General features: G+C 36.3%; 1 protein-coding gene across 2 annotated transcripts in view; it reads right to left on the bottom strand.

Moving 5' to 3' along the window:
* Positions 1-13,223, bottom strand: part of epha3 (eph receptor A3) — a 70,239-nt gene extending 57,016 nt beyond the window's left edge. For both annotated transcript variants that reach the window (XM_046844446.1, XM_046844438.1), the window contains exons 1-3: positions 12,920-13,223; positions 6,503-6,567; positions 1,148-1,808 (exon numbers count right to left, since the gene is read on the bottom strand). In XM_046844446.1, the coding sequence (XP_046700402.1) occupies positions 1,148-1,808; positions 6,503-6,567; positions 12,920-13,007 (814 nt within the window). In that variant the 5' untranslated portion in view covers positions 13,008-13,223. The remainder of the gene's footprint in view (positions 1-1,147; positions 1,809-6,502; positions 6,568-12,919) is intronic.
* Positions 13,224-18,524: the final 5,301 nt, after the last annotated feature.

The raw sequence follows: 18,524 nt of genomic DNA, 5'->3' as shown, positions 1-18,524 counted from the left end.
CATATATATTTCGCTTTCTTTTTTTTTTTTTTTTTTATAAATAAATGCAGTCTCCAGCAGTTTCGCAGCAAACATGTTGCTGCAAATAACATCTCCATCTATCTCTTTCTAAGTCGGGCCCTCACATCTTCAACCTCAATGGCTCTCAATCAATTCTCACGCATCCATGAACATTGAAAAATATCACACAGAATTCCAGAACTGAAAAACATCTTGAGGCCCTGTTGGAGAGGAGGCGAGGGATACAGAGCACTTTATGAGCTGTAGTGATTTCTCCTGGGAGCTGGCTTAACTCAAATAATACCACAGACAGGGCTGAATCTCTCTACATGCCAGCTGCCAGCCAATTTATTATCATCCCTCTCAACCACAGCTCCTCGCACAATTATACACGCAGCCGAATGCACGGCTCAGTATCTTTTCTCCAAGACAGTGCTTTCTGTAATGAAACTTAAATCATAACATTAACGTTCTTGCTCATTTAACAATCTGAATCGTGAAAAAAACGTCTATAATAATGCTTTTAACTTAAGAAATATAAATCATTTTCTTTTATATTATCTATATTACATTTATAAAACTATCATCACCAGGCAGGCAGAATAACTCATAGGATCCTCTAAGAACACACAAACACACACACACACACACACACACACACACACACACACACATACACTTTCCACCACAAAGTCTTGGATGCCAAACAGACATCTATTCTGTCTCCTGATGAGGTGACACCATAGAGTATTTTGCAATCTTAACTGCTTCAAGCTGCTCTTTGTGGACACCTACACCACAGATCATTCTCTCTACTATTAGACAGAGAACCCCTCAGTCCCAACAAACAGCCACTATGACTTACAGATCAAAGGTGTGTCTGTATCTTTGTGAGAAAAAACTATTTTTGCATTGTAAAGTAGTAAAAAAAAATTTACACATTTAAAAACACTTACGTTCTCAGCAGACAACGAATAAATGGTTTAAACAAACAAGTGAATGAAACTACAACAATAGGTTCTGCATATCATTTAGAGTGCTTGTGTATAGTAGTGGTGCTGGTACATTATGCTGATGAAAGAAACAAAATGGGCCGTGAAATGAAAGGCTCTGCAAATAGGAAATGAAAAGGAATGAGAGACTATACCTTGGCAGGTGACTCCCCGGTCCTCATAACCAATGTTACACAAACATTTTCCAATGGGTACCAGCCATTCTCCTTCAGTGCTACAGTACATTTTGGGAGGGTCCTCTTCCTTTGAGTTGTTAACGCAGGAGCCTCTCACCTCCACTAATGATTGAGTGTCCATGGGCACTGTGTCAGGAAACATGGCCAGGTTCCGTACTGTGAAAGGGCATTTCTTAAAGTACACCCTTACTGACACAAGGGCCACGCAAGCCCCCACATCCTGGAAAGCCAGGTAAAAACCCTTCTTTGTGACTGGGCCTACTTCTCGCACTTCTGTATTGAGTTTAAGAATGCGATCACCCAGGTCCATCTGAGTGAAGCTCTCATCGGCAGCAATGGTGTCTATTTTCGAGAACTGGTGTTCACGAAACTTACTGCCCTGGTCCTCGTCTGTCTCGAGGTAGTGCAAGTTGAAAGTTTCTTTGCAGGTTCCCAGCACCAATGGGATGCTGTTGCAGTCTCTCAGGGTGAACTTGAGTTCCACATAGATCTTCTGAGCAGAACTACGAGGGATCCAGTTGGTTCTCAGCCAGTTGTTCTGGCTGTACTCCATCACATTGCACACCTGGAAGGTCCGAATTGGTGTGTAGTGCTCATCCACACCGCTGATCTCTTCCCACTGGGAAATGCACAAGGGAATAGGTATGGTTATGAGTGTAGAATAGGACTACAGAGGTTCACTCTAATATTAAGTTCTGGTATTTTCACACTGCTGACACAAATAAAAAGTACATGCATTGTACAGTAAGATTAAATAAATTATTTAACTTTTATTTAATTAAAATATACATAATGAATTGGTCACTCCAGTCTCTGATGTAATAGGACTGTGAATCTGACTCATTTGATCTGCCATCCACAGAACAGCAAAAACACTCACTCCTACAAAGTACACTTCTAGTCTTGATGCACACCCCTAGTATGGACAGAGAACATTTTTTCTGTTTTTTCTGTTACAAAAACAAAAATCTGTCTGGCCTCCCATCAAACTGCAGTTTTTAAAAGCCCTTGATAGGATCAAGTGGGTCTTTAATGGCCTTGAACTGTTCATTAGCAAGCTGGACAAGCGTGCCCTCAGACTCAATTGCCTATTAATGTTTCTCCTGTGGCAGTGGATAATGAAACACCCAGGAAGGCACATTAAGACAGTTTAATTTCCACATTTGCTTCATCACTATTAGTTATGAAGGCCACAGTAGTAGTTTATCATAATTAGTAATAAATAAATAAATAAATAAATAAATAAATAAATAAAACGTTTTAGGGAACATATGTCACAACCTGATGTAAAAGCATAAAAAATTTGTCTTTAATTAAAAAACATTTTATCTTAAATATTGCAGAATTAGCATAAAGTCCAGTTCGAGTAATCTGCCTACAAGTGTAGCTTTTCTGGCCTACAAGTGTACTGTTTTTTCTTCCAAAAAATGCTTTGTCTTCTATAGTCCATATTATATAGTTTGTCTAAGGTCACAGCCTTTTTAATGAACAGCTGTGCCATCTGTTACTTTTCTCGCACCTTTTAAAGAATGGAACCTATATCAGTTAGTGACTTTTAATAGTTAACTCAGATTCATGGCTCGTTTTTTTTTTTTTTTTTGGCTTGTATTTTTTGTGATTTACATCTACACATTATACACACACCTTTCAATTTACAAAATGTGACACTGATTCTCTGAATAAACTATGTCACTCTGGGCTATGGGCTAGAGCAGCTACAACTACCCACCTACACTAGCCTGTATGGTATATGGGCAGTTTCCTTTAAAAACTTTGGATCCTAAAGAAGCGTTATGACCACAGTTAAATAAAAACTGTGTTTATACATTTCCTAGCAGACAAAGTGGAATAGTGCTGCAAAGTCAAATACATCACTGGAAAGTTCAAGTGGTGATTTGTCAAAGTTACTTTCATTCCACGAGGTATTTTTGAATTGCCAGCTTGTGTTCACTAGCGTAGTTGATGCCCCAAATTGAATCCAGGTGCCTGGACTGCATTACATTATCATATTTCAGTGAAGGACTATGTCTAGACCATGGGTGCCAAAGTAAATGAAATATCATATATGATGCATATGTCACACATTTGAAAATGGCATATTACAGGAACGGTCTGCTGTCATTTCTGACATCATCATGGCATGAACCAACCATCCTGTAGCACCCTTTATTAAACCACCATGCTAAGCTACACAGACATACATCTGTCTGGCCATTTCTTTTAACAGGTAACAGTTTTCAGAAAGTGATAACCTCTAATATACAACTTTATGCTATGTAGGATCTCTTTAAGCTACAAGGGAGACATTATCTCTCTGTTTTGCAACTTAACACTCAACAGGCAGACTAAAATTGACTGAAGGTTTTTTTTTCAAATATCACTTTACATCAATAATCCCCTTGCAGCGAGAAAAGCAACAAGGAAACACGGAAATCAGCAGACCAACTGGTAAATACTTTTAACTAATAGATGCTCTGGCACTAGAGACATATTGAAAGATCAATTATGTTTTACAGATATGTAATAAAATAGCAAAAAATAAATAAATAAATAAACAGCTTCTTTCTTGTACTGCAGTGAAATTGCATTAGTTACATTTTAAAAGTCTAAGACTATGTCCTTTTGGTATCTTTTGGTATTCCTTTTTTTTATTCACATACAAGACATAATTGAGTCAGGCAGAGAACATTGAAGACCATGAAAATTTGGTGTTATATAGGAAAAATATGGCTGTACCAAGAGATATCACCTATGGGTTACAGTATGACATAGATACATCGGATGAACTCTAATATTCACCTTCTGCTATATGTAAATAAATAAAAAAAACGACATAAATTCATATCTGATTTTAGTGTATGAGTGTTTTTTCTTTTCGTTTTGCAGGAAAAACAGCTTGCAATTTTATCCTACCTTAATGTTAGAATTTCAGTTTAGTCTACATCATTCCCACACCAAGGCTAGAAACAGCAGAAGTGACTGCAAATGTTTCCCCGGCTAAAGTTTCCTACACTAGGCCATCAGGACAACTGTAACCTATCAGTCAATGACTTTTCATCGCTATTTTATGACTGTGGAACCATAACACATTGTGCACTGCCCATTTACCACACCGAAGCCATATGATGTGCTAATCCCAGTTTATATTGCAGCTTTTCTTCGCACTTCATACAGCTGGGAGCACATTTAGGTTTTTCTTTCAGAGTCCAAAACATACTGAAGCTCTGACATTTCTTGGCCCTTATTTTGATACAATTGTCTTTTTTGAAGTCATAAACATTGGTTTTGGCTAAATAAGGCTCAGTATTACAAAGGGAAGTGGAATATGTGAAATAGAGCCTAGTTTGTGCTAGTAAATATTGCCCACAATACATTAGCCTGTAGTGAACCAGACATTCTGTAATGGCCAGGTTTTTGGTTTTCAGGAGTTTACAGAGTTCCTCATTACTTCACATTTCTATTAAATGGATACTATTTTTGCAAGATACAGAAAGCTCTTTTGGTTTTATAGCAAAGTAGAATCTAATTTGCAGTTATTTGTTTAGAGTTTGAGGTTTGGTTCTTTTACCAAAACATTTGATTTTCCACATAGCCAAAAAATACTCAATCTATCCAAATTTATTTGGGCTTCTGAATATTGCCTGTCTGTGCAGTTCAAAACTTTGGCTTTTTTTTTTTTTTTACAAAATGTCCCTTTTGTATACAACCAAATGAAGTTACACTTTAAAAGCAGTGATAAAGTTGTGCCAGTGAGATGTTAAAATGGATGTTTCACTCTTTTTCTTCCAGATTTAGGAAGTCCAAAATTAGGATGCCTGATCTACAGTGTTGAGGCATTATCAAATCCCTAATCTACAGTTCATAATCACACCCTACATCTTTTCCCTCAACAGCATAGATGATCCCTAATTCAGCGCTGAGCTACAAGCCAGGCACTCTGGGTAATCATGGAGCAAAGGCGAAGTAATCCTCCTGCCGCAAGTAATGAATCCCAGACTGAGGTCTGATGCAATACGGAGGAGCCATAATAAACAGAGCCCCACGTTTAAAAGCCAACCACGCTGAGCCGATTTATATTTACTGTCCTTATTGGGGCAGGCGGCCACGTGGGGAGATTCTGATGGGTTTAGCTCCCAATTTGCTTTAACCGGTCCGATTTGTGCTTACACCGGCAGAAGGTGTGGAGCCCATCCATCAGTGTCAGTGCTGTGCCGGTACATTACGTGCAATAATTTTTGAGGGCATGGCTCTTAGGGCAAAATGCTTATCAATCAAAACTACGTAAAAGTCATCAGTAATTATAGAAAATGTATTTCAAGGCCTTGATCTGCTACATTCTCCTTCACCAGTGATGACAAATAGAAGAGCTAAATAAATGATACCACATTCACTTTATGATTGTAGGAAAGATTAATTGTGTCATTCCATTACCTGTACCTACAATTATAACTAACTACAATACCCAAGATCCTCTGCCAAACTTCATGTCAGTTGACAAACTCCATGTCACCTATCCAATCAACAGACTTCAAATAATGGACACCTGTTTACAATCTCCAATGTCTCCTGGAGACTCAAATTCTATTATTTTATAAGCCTTTCTCATGATATGCATGTTTCTCTAGTTTGACCTTAGACTGTTTAGTTAACTCCTTGACAAAACTTAGCTATCGTGTTTGCTGATAAGCCAGCATATGTCTGTTTATGCTTGGATATTACCACACACTCCTTTGGGTTTACCATTCTCTATTTGTCTTAATAATCTTTGTCTTAATACCCCCCCCCACCCAGGTTTGTTAGTTGTACATTTAGTAATACATATGTGGAACTATACTTTTAGTAAATAAGCTGTTTACATAAAAGATACATTATGCTGAAATGAAATGTATCCCCTTTAAGCCAACCATCTACAGTAAAAGGATGGTGTACCCTATATTTTACAGTGCCAACTATAAAAAGAGCAAGTGGAAACCAGATTTGGCAGCTACATGAAGAAAATGACTGGATTACCTTCAGCAAGTGCCAAGAAGTCATTTTAACACTTAATAAAGTTTAATAATATTTGGATTAAGTAGCCCCTGGGGCCAATTCACAGTATGATAAATAAACACGGTTGTAAATGGCCACTTTGGGTTTTGAAGATAGAAATTATTTATCTATTTCAAATACCACAGCATTGTTTTTAAGTCTCTTATTTTAACAAACTTCTACTGAATTATATTTGTAATACAAAAAATGTTTATGTGTTGAATAACCCTTCTATACATCAATTCTGTTATAATGCACATTTAAGGTTAAGATGGACATACATACCCCATGTGGTGGATATGATATCCATCCCAGCTCCCCTTGGCTTGCTTTGGAATCCAACAGGTTAACTGCAGAAAATGAGAAAGAATGAGAGGAAAAAATGAGTGAGTATCCCTCATTAGCCCCTATTACCCCTGCACAAGTCCCCTGAGAGGCACGTACATTCTGACCAAAAGAGTATTTATTCAGCTGCACTACTCTCATGAAATGATCAAATTAAACAAACATTGCTAGCTTCTTCTCTCAGTTGATCGAGATCATCATCCAAATGACTGTGGTGGGTGCAGCCACTGGGGAAACAGGCAAATACCTACACCATTCGGACAGTTTGATTTTAATCCATGCCTTGCTGACAGGAAGAGGCTGTCGATTGGCGACAGTGTCTCCTGTATCCATATCTACTGCATTGATCCTTTGTCTACTACACAGTTTTTCTATCGATCTTTTAGTTGAACACATCTGGCAAGCATTGTATGAATGAAATCCAATATCCAAAAAAGAATATAAGATTAAGTAAAAGTTGTATTAAATAGCTTGTAATAAGTAGAGTACACTACATAACTAGAATATGTTTTTGCATTTGTCATCCTTAATTTATTTATGGAACAAGTACATTATTGCTCACAATGGAATAAGTGAGCAATCTTAATGCAAGGACTTAAGCCATTCCTTGATAAAATCTATTTCTTGTTCTATTTAATTTTTATTAATATAAAAGAGGGGTGTAAATATAAGACTATAGAAATATAGAGTTGCTGTCTATAAAACATAAGAACTATAATACACTATTTAGTTTGTAATGCATTAAATAACAGAAGAGGTGAGTGTATACAAAGACGTTGTCCTACTCCACTCCTGACAAGCTTTTAACATCTTTCGGCCTTGTGTTCTTCTCAGCTTGAATGAACAGAACAAAAAGAACAAAGACTGCCTTCAATGTGCAATAAATGCACACTAAAGCAGCCATGTGAGATGTTTAGCAGGAAGCGAATGACTCATCCTCTCTGATGCACTGTCCAGTAAACGTTTATCACAAACAAATGGTAGATAAAACTAAAAATATCAATTGCAATTAAGTAGTAAAAATGTTCGTATTTAAATCTGTTTCATCATATAAAGACCTGACAGAGATTATAACATACTTTCAAATGCAACAAATACTGGATCCACATAAAATAGGAGCGTGATTCATATAAATACTTTGTGGCATGCAGTGTACATGGAGAGAAAGATGTATTATATTGTTAAAATCAAGCACAGTATTCTGTACATGGGACCACACCTACCAAAACAGCTGGCTGTTCTAATACAGCAGACAATTTCCTATTAACTGTAATGAAGATATCTGCTTGTGTCCGGTAATGGCAGCTGACATCCAGCTCCATTGGTTCCAATTTAACTTTCTCAATGAGCCGCGCCAACGTCTCAAATTGAGCCGACCAGGGGAATTTGAGAACAGAAAATTAGATGGCTATATTGGTGAAGCAAATTCTTCAGCTGCAGGAGCAGGAAATCGCAGCCAAAGACACCACCCTCACAGCACCAAGAAATGGGGGAACATCATGTATACACTCTCAGCTCAATACTGCAACACCAGCTTATTAATAGCATATCCACTGCTTGTCCATAGGAATAAACATCGACAAACAAAACAGATGCAATCAATACATAACAGAGACAGTAATCTAGGATCACAACCACAGGCTGTGCACGAGCATCCACTGTCCTGATAAATCATCCCTGCACCAGTAACTATTGTTTTCATCAGCACATTGCACATTTATTGAACACATCAGCAGCACGGAGGAAGAAAACATAAAGGCTTATTTCATTCTCTAATCTATCATATGACAGCCTACGACTGCATGCAATATCCTATTTGTCAAATGTTTACAGTATCAAGGGCAAGCCTGTACTGTACAGTAAGCACAGCTGTATATTACCACTGAGACAAAAATCCCAAAACAAAAAGTGTTTATAATGAGATGGAGTTTGATCAGACAACCATGCGGCTTTTTCCATCATTCAAATAACCTTCACCTTTCTTGTGTAACTAATTAAATCTGTTATTGAATTAAGATGAGAATCGGGTTGTGCAACACCTCAGAAGTGCAGTCCAAGGGGGATGAGGCATGCTGAGGCTTGGCTTTATTAAAAACTGATTATACACGTGTGTGTATGTGTGTGTGTGTGTGTGTGTGTGTGTGTGTGTGTGTGTGTGTGTGTGTGAATTGAGAAATTGATGATTAATTTAAAAGATTTTTAAAGAGGAATGTAAGACAGAAGTTCCCTTCTCCTGATTAGTGAAAAAGGCCTCTCAAAAAAAAAATAAACAAATACATGTGTGCTGTCACTGTGTTTATGGTGCCTATAAAAGCTGGAATACGTGTAAAATGTGCTGTTCAGTATATAAATGTTTTACTCAGTTTCTCAGGCTGAAAGAAAACAAAACGGAGATGGAAAAAATCATAAGTAATTACAATAAATAAATACATTTAGAAATGCATTATTTCTAAATATAAAAAGGCCACAAGTCATTTAATTAAAACAGTATTTTCCAAAATATTAAAATAACCATTAAATAAAAAAGACAATAAATCCGCACAACCTACAGCAGTGTAGTGAAGTATTAAAGTGCAGAGTATGAATTATTTAGCTCTGTCTGCATGTGTCGTCTGTTTCAGCCTCTGTACAGGTTTTTCCCTCAATCATCTCCCTGTGAGCACCAAGCAGTTTCTGCCCGAACAATGCTGGCAGCCCGCGAACACTCCTAACCCCAAATGCACTATTTTTTACCATGAGCACATCTGTAAGCAGATTTTCACTACTTTCGAATGGGACTATCACTCACAAAACACCGCTTTCAGTGAGCACAAAATGCTCCTCCGAACCTGCCAAAGTTTCGCTTCCTCTGCTATAACAGAGACGGCATCATGATGGAAACAACTGGTTCTGTAAACACTAAAACCGAGAACATTTGTGTGATGTATTATTTAAAAAAATTGATTACAGCATAAAAGTCTAGAATTAGAGAGCTTCCAAGAATTTTCGAAAACATTGAAATGCGATGCTTCTCTCCAAATCACAGTCATTGAAGAGGAATATTGTTTTAGACAGGCAATCCAACATACACTGAACTATCTAACCTTACGCCGCATAAGAAATAAAAGTCCCACAGGTTTGTCTAAATTGCCCAATCCTGACTTCACAGGGTCTGCTAAATGGCACCAAAATTAATTTGCTTCTTTAAAACAAAAGTATGTTTAACTAGGCAGTCTGCCCAGAGTAAAGAAAAGGCAGCAATACATTTCCACACATTTAGCTCTTTCTGTTTATTGTAGAAAAATTGCAATATGGAATGAGACCTAAAAGTAATACTGGAAATAATTATGGAAAAAAATGCCTATATATTTTTTTATATTTAATTTTTTTATTTACTTTTTTATTTTTTATTAACTGTGCTCAAAAAAAAAAAAAAAAAAAAAAAAAAAAAAATATATATATATATATATATATATATATATATATATATATATATATATATATATATATATTTGTAAAATGTTTAAAAAAAAGGTAATTCTACCCCAATAATTTTTTCTAATGTTTAATTTTAAGAGGTATGTAATTACAATTTATATTGCTATTATATCTTACTATAACTAAATTAATGTTAATAAGGCATTTTAAAGAACAATAATGTCACTATGGTTTTTGATTAAATAATTTTTGACTGCTATAATAAAAAGTTGTAGCTTGTGTAGAGAGGGCCTGAAACCCCAGATATCTGATCTGATAGGAACCACCGTAATCCATGTTTCGGCTCGGCCTGTACCGTCTATCAAACCCGGGTAAATGCTTTGATGCCACTTTTAATCTGTTAGCTCATTATGAAAACCCTTCGTGTTAATGATTGGTAATTGGAATAATCTGTATAGAGTGGAGTTTGCGTAGACCGGGGTTCACACAGCTTTTTCACTTTATATACTGTGCCTTAATGGGGATTTCTTTTAAGCAAAAGAGAAAAATGTGGCAATCGTGCACACTATACTCATACTCATACAAAGCAACCACAGATATGATGAAAAAGTCATCGCCATATAGTCCGTTTTTTTTGATAAGAGTTAAAACCTAAAACCGCTCTTCTAACCCACCGGCTGCAAGTTTGAAATATCATTATTATAACTATTATTATTATTATATATTGCTTTACAGTTCTTATGAACAAAGATGCATAAAGAAGCTTAATCCAGAAGCAACAAGCACAAAAGAAAAGTTTCTTATTTACTGCTAAGAAAAAGAAAAAGTATTTACAAAATGTATTGCTGTAATCTAAATCACAATACTAGGAGGTTTATAATATGGGTCATCCTAAACTAGGCCTAGATCTACAAAGGTAACAAGTAAAGGCAAAAAAAACAAATGTACTGTGGGAGATTTTTACAGCTTGGCATAAAAGCAATTTAAAAACAACAACATGGCGCTACAATAATTCTATATTTTCACGGCAAACTTTAGGCCCAATTAAAAGTGTGAAAGCCATGAGACGGCCACTTTTCTCTAAACCATGTGAAGGTGTAGCGCAGAGCGAACAGCTCTATACTGACACTCACTGGTGAGAAACCTGCACCTAAAGCGCCTTTATCCCATTAGCACACCTTGAACCTGATCTAACAACCAAACTCAGAAAAAACTTTAATATTTGCGTGACTGCTATGTGATTAAAACAGAGAGAGAGAGAGAGAGAGAGAGAGAGAGAGAGAGAGAGAGAGAGAGAGAGAGAGAGAGATTGTAAAGGCTGATTCAACTTCAATATAATTCTAAATATTCTCAAATAATATTCTTACTCAATAATATTAGTAAACCACTACGCATATTATTGTGTTTAAATATATTTTGTATTTGATTGTGGTGTTTTATATTTTTCTCTAATTAAAAAAATATATATCAAATTTTGGAAGTTTGCAAGTAAACATTAAAACAAAGTTCATTTGCATTTGTACCCATGAGGAAAAACTTACAAGTTAAAGAAATTTGCTTATTTTAGTCTCTGTCTCTCTCTCTCTCTCTCTCTCTCTCTCTCTCTCTCACACACAGACACACACACACGCAGCTTCATCCGCCGGAATAAACTCCTTCTAGATTCGCTACACCATATAAAACTTATTCTAAAACTTTTGGGGTAGTGGAAATAATTAAGAGAAAATAAATGTATTTTACAGTAGCACGTGACTACATTTGTCTTTTGATTTCTTTATAATAGTTTCGGTTTGCTCTCTTCACTGCAGCCTACTTAAAGACGATCATCTAAGATGAATGAATGATAAGTGAATAATGCAAAATGTACATAAACCTGTATTTTATAGAAAAATCTAGTTTATATGATTGTTACGATTGCAACTCTCTAAATCATGTATTTCATCAGGAATCCAATCTGCAGTGAGATTGACGCATTTACAGCAAACCGGCCGCGACTCAAGATCGCAAAATCATTGTTTGACCTTTAACTCTGGATAATTTACCCACAACTCATTTTAAACTTAATTATCAATTTTCAAAGTAATCACTTATTGTTTTTTTTTACAGCAAGCAAATCTATCCGTTTAAATCTGATGCGGTAAGAGTGAGTTCAATTACTGTTTAAGTTAAAAAGAAAAGCTCGACATCGGGCCCTGATCCCGAACAATCGCGCAAATATTAAACAGAACGTCATCAAATGAAAAAAAAAACCCAAAAGAAAACATTGCATAGACTTCCATGCATTTAGTAGTTTGAAAGAATATAAGGACGTTAAAACATGTCCAACTTGTTACTAAACACATCTGAAATGCGATAAGTATAATATAGTGACAGCCTTATAATATAACAGTAGGTCAATAAAGGCCTTGAAAGACTTTTGATCGAGCAGCTCGCGGGACATGTCGCCCGGTGCATGCATGTAAAAACTACAGATTAATGCATGATGTCTGTTCCCGTATAACTAAATGATTCCAAGCTGCATAAAAACAACACAAAGTTCAGTGAAGGTGATACAATTCACCAAGCGCTTAATAATCCTTAATAAACCATGAATATGAATGGTGTCTCTTTTCAGGAGTGTCCGAAGTTGATCCATGGGATACGGGTGACCCGAGTTCAGTACTGAGTAGGACAAATAAAGCAAAACTCGCCGAGGATACAGCTTCACTGATAAACCGCTTCAAGGACAGTAATATCAGTTACCCAGCAAGAATGCCTATTGCGGATTTATGCGCGTGTTTTATGCAACGAGGCTGTCAAATTTTATGAGTCTGCGCGACCTGAAAGCTGGAAAGAAAAACTTTTAAACGCCGCGGACAGCACTGCGGAGTGCGTGAGGCGCGAGCGGAGAGTGTGCTCTCTTGTTCCACCTCGCGCCACGCATTCCACGCGCCTGCTTACCTTCGTTGGACGGATAAACGATGGATTCGGCGCAGGACACGAGCATGAAGAGCAGGAGCAGGAGGGTTAGGAAGCGCGTGCAACCCATGACGACAGTTGAGCAGGCAAAGAAAGGTACATAACTCCATGAAACATGCCAACGACTCGAGTGAGCTGTTCCGACGCCGCCGCCGCCGCCGAGCCCGTTACCATTCTCGGCGCGAGCGCTGATGTCAAGTTTGACACCGGAGACAAGGAGGAGTCTGCGCGCGCGCGCGCTCACGCACCCTGCGCACTTCCGCTGGGTCCCTACACCAACCACCCCACGCTGTTCTTACACCTAGCACCTCCACGCAGGTAAACACCAGAGTGACGCAATTAGGAAGAAAAGATTGCATTTCAGTAGCGCTGCATACACTACCATTTTAATATTTAAGCTTTTTTTTATTTTTATGAGAAGCCACCTCGCACACTCCACGTGAGGGGATAGACTACACCATTCACTGTTTCTGAATGAATAGGATTTATACTCTATATTCCAAATAAGACTTAACACGTTCAAGAGACACATGCAACAATGTCATATGTGAATAATTCAAAACAAATAAAAAATATGGTATAATCTAAAGTGAATTAAACCTGGGAGAAAGGTTGTGCATAAATCCAAAATAACAGCAATGTTTGCATGTTTATTGGATAGTTTTGACTTGATGCGTTTTTACAGTACAATTGTGAAACTGTTCGTTTGTTCTAATAAATAACAACGCGCGACTTACTATCTTCAAATAAAGACTATTCTATATCTGTTCTCTTTAGCTCGAAGGAATTCTAAGGCTCTGACCTTGTTGAACTAGCATGTGTATATGTTTTTAATAAAAGACTACAAAGCACTTATGTAATTCACTCTGGTTAATGTATTCTAAATGCTGCCAAAGTAAAAGGAAATGTAAACAATGCATTATACTACATTATAAAATCTGTTTCAAGGATTTCTGTTTGGAATAAATGTTATGCATATAAAAATGTATCACTTAAAATATTAAAATATATAAATACATATTTTACTGAAACTTCCTGTGCCACATCGAATACAGAAATAGGTTTGTTTATTTTCATTAGTAAGTAGATTTCTGTAAAAGCCTTTATTGTCGAATCAGTAAAACTTACTTACAAAGTTAAAAGTTGAGCCAGAATTTACATACATTCAGAAGGATTAGAATTTTATTTGTAATTATATAAATCTGGTTGTTTTCATGTGGGCTCTGCACAGTGCTACATTTACTTTTTATTCACCTAATGGGTCATTCTATAGTCTTTGGCAAAAGGATATTAATTTATTGTCTTAGGGGAAAAATACTTTTCAATATGTATTTTTGGTCACTACATCCAGAACAGTGATGATCTCAATTATTTGTAATAATGATTTTTAAGGGCTGCCAGCAGGAAAATCTGGTTGGAATCCAGTGGTTGAATGACGAGTTTGGGCAGCAAGATTTGGAGCATGTATTTTATCGACAAACCTGGGTCTAAGCCCAGGCAGCCAGAGGGGACATTCCCACACAACGAGCCCAAAATCAGCCAGTGTTATTTCACATCACATTCCTTATCCAAAAGTACTAGAGTCATGGAGCATGAGCCCAAATCCAACAATCTGTTCAGCAAGTAAACATGACTGGCGCATGATTTAGTGAAGAAAAGTTAAACAAGGAGGCAAATCATCAATAATGGCAGTTAAAAGAAGGAAAACAACATTTGGTTACTCCTGATGCCATTGAGGTTTTGTGCAGAGGCATAAATTTTGTCAGACTGTCATGTGTGGCTCTTATTACAGCATGTGAGCAGTGAATGGATTTACTTATGTTGATCACATTATATTCAAGACTCCACCAAATGGTGCAAAATTCAGATATGTTTACATAATTCAATCCCTAAATAATAATAACCACCCATATGATTGCAATTCATTTCTAACAATCATCCATTCCCTTGCAGAAGGGTTGCTTTGATTTTTAAGTATATTTGGCCCCAAACTTTTTATTATAGAGACATTAAGACATGGTGCTGTAACTGTTTTAGGAAAACCTCTTTTCCATCTTGTCCTTTTGTGGCTTCACATATTTGTAGTGCTACGTTATGCTTGCAGTGCCAGACTTGTTTGGATGCCATCCCTCCACCATCTGCTCTTGCAGTATGCCAATCGGAGTTTGGAATGGCACCTCTGTCTCATCAGCCAGCATAGCAGTTGCACTGCAGTTATTCTAGTGTAAATTATTCCATGAGCCACAACCATCTCTTTATTAGCCATGGATCTCAGTATTCAGCTGATCCATTATTCCATATGGTGAATTATTACTTCTATATAATAAAGACCATCTACTTAAAAATAAATACTTAAACTACACTGCTAGGGGTGAACTGTATGTATGATCTGCATGTATAAACTTAGTTGCAATAAGATACACAATATATAATATAATGAATACATTACTAATATTATCATAATGATAAAGTATTACTAATATTAATCTGTAGTGCAGCAGAAAATATTATGAAGCGTATACATTAACAGAGAAGTGAATCACATATATGAGTGGCTATTAAAACAGTAATAGTTAAGTATTTCTCTCTTGTTATCTCTTTCTGTTAATTATCTTAATTACTTATGCACTACATCATTGTAAATTAGATAGGTTAACTGAATTTATATTACAGGCTATGATATACATTTTTGTCACTTGAATATTTGCTTTCCAGGACACCTAGTTCTGATCTAAATCCTAACATACAACAGATTATAATACAGTGCTCTCACAGCTATACACAACTCCAATTTAGGCTTTAACAGCTTTAATTTTATTAACATATGCTACAGTTTTGACATGTTTCAATATGTATGATGTGTTTGAATAACATAATGAGTTAGAATGTGACTTTTATAAATTGCCATTATAACTGGCTACATTTATTTGACTCCTAAATAAACACTTATTATTGGCTGGATTGAAAAATAATGATGCATGTATTTTCTTTATTATTGTGAAAGCATTGGTTAATTGTTTACATATTGCTTTCTTGTGGACTATATTATAGTTTTACAAAACTAACTACTATCTTAATTCTTTTATAAATAATAATTTTTTATTAATATATGAGTAATTAATATATAGTAAATAATAAAGTCATGGTAACTGTGAGAATGGTGGGGTTTTTTTTTGCGTTTTTGTTCATGTATTGTTTCTTTTTTTCCTCGGTTTATATATTAATATGAAAAAGTACACAAATTTTAGATCCTGACATTTTTCTTGAAAACACAGAATATTTCCCCACCCTTGAAATACATCCTGAAAATAATTCTTGCCTGACTCTATTACACTTCCAACAGATTTTACTGATTTAGTAATTTAATATTTACATATATCATAGTAAAAGAGAATATTTAGGCTATTAGGTAATATTTATGAAGCTAGCACCTTACAACATGGCAGAATTTAAATTAATAGTTTGTAAACAAAATCTTAAAAGATTTAAAGTGCCTTTAGAAAGAATCCCAAAACAGTTAGGCCAGTCATAGAGTGAAATGCCCTTCGCATATAAGAGAACAACATACAACTGCAACTCTTTTCTCCAAAGTTGTGCTACCAAATCTGCATTGACCCTAAAATCCAACTTACAGTGTGTATATCCCTTATTATTATGTGGGTGTCTGTGATTAATCAGCTATACCTATACAATTATTATAAAAGCCTTGCATCATTCAAGTGACCTGCCAGGGTGACTTCTGGTCAGAATCAGAGAATTACCCCTTACCAATTCATTAATCACAGCCCTTAATTATAGCTGACTGAATTACTAGAATACAATGCAATGAAACTGGCCAAAAATGCCTAGGGAGGAAAACCAGATACTAACCAGTCTTCTGGGCTTCAAATACACATTACAACATCACTATGATTACAATCACTTTGATTGCATTTATTATCTGTATTCCAACTCTTATGTGTATATAATGCATAGTTTTTAGAAGGAGAAGTAAATTGAAATGACTTTTGTTTGGGTAATATGTATTATTTCACATGTAATATCCTTATACTAAGTTACTTTGCAGGTCAACTGTTAAGAAAACAGAGACCCTCTGAAGCAATTAGCTGTGTAAAACTACATTTACAGCTGAATGTAATAATTGGACCTATAATTAGACCCACATCTCTGCCACAAAGTACTTTAAGAGACACCAGATTGGTGTTGCAGTCTGCAGAGACCTATGTCTAATAATGCTCTATAAACACAGAATATATACAAGCAGACATACAAACACATAAATATGCAGGGCTTTCAAACACGCACAAACACACACACACACTTTAGTAGTGTCAGATACTACTACCCTTAGACTTAATCGACCAAAGCGATTTGTCAAGTAGGCAGTCATTGTGCTCAGTTGAAAGTAATCTTATCAACTAATAATAGGATGCTGACAGACAAGCTGCATGATTACAGGCTGTCTGGTTGACAGCTTTTGCATTTATTAAGCATGACTCATGGGCGAGTGCAGTACTGCTCTGAAACACCATTTGAGCTCGGGAGACACCCAAAAGTTGCACTGCTGACAGTAAAGCTCAGCACGTTTGCTTTTTTCTGTGTCTTCCTGTAAAGCCACAGAGTTTTTTCTAAATATAGCTGGGTATACTTGGCTCAATCAGAGGCCAAGGGAAGAGGAGCCCTTGAAAACCTATAAGGCAGAATTAATTACAACAGAGCAGCATCTGCAGATTCAAGGGGACCTTTGCTAAAACTGTGGATTTTAGGGGGTAATTAACTGGATACAACGTAATTACAGCTGTCTTGTCATTCCTATGACTGTGCTGTGCTGTGCCGGAGTTTCTTAAAGATGATGGGCGTCTCAGACCAGGCACAACTCCCCCACCACAAGTCAATCATCTAGTAAGGACAATCTGACACATTCTGGAAATTTCAGTTTATTAGAACATTCTTTGCTGTAAAAAAAAAAAAAAAAAGACTTTGCTTATTGTTCATTAACAACACTGTGTACAATGGGATGCACTGGTGGACATCATGAGATATATATATATATATATATATATATATATATATATATATATATATATATATATATATATATACACGCACACATTATTTGCTGTATATTTGACATACATGTGCATGTTTGGGGCAAATGGCCAGGCCTCAAACACACTAATAATTACTATACTATGACTGTATGAAATTCTGGAAAACCATACATAGGTCCTCCATTTCGGCTGAGGAAAGCATAGCAACCAAAGGTAATTCAAGCTGCAATCAAGTATTATCAAACAGTCTATCGTGTTTGTGCATATTTTGGGAAATCTAGATTTAAAGCATTGCAGATTTGACCCCCTGCAGAGAAATTTGCTGGCAGTTGAACAAATATAAGAGGCTGTCTCTGGCCACTCAAAGACTAAGCTTTTCAACAGGGAGGAGATTACCATTATTTATCTTCATTACCACATTAGCTTACATCTCCCTCGTCATCAACCGTTAGAGGGTGTCTACTCTTCCCACAGCCAGCAAAAATACAGCACAATAAACAAAGTTATAGTGTGTCACCTGGTATTATTTTTTTTTT

This window comes from Silurus meridionalis, chromosome 3, assembly GCF_014805685.1.
Source record: "Silurus meridionalis isolate SWU-2019-XX chromosome 3, ASM1480568v1, whole genome shotgun sequence".
In the NCBI taxonomy this organism is placed as follows: Eukaryota; Metazoa; Chordata; class Actinopteri; order Siluriformes; family Siluridae; genus Silurus; species Silurus meridionalis.
Note: the sequence above shows the minus strand (reverse complement) of the source record. Positions and strands in the feature narration are given on the sequence as shown.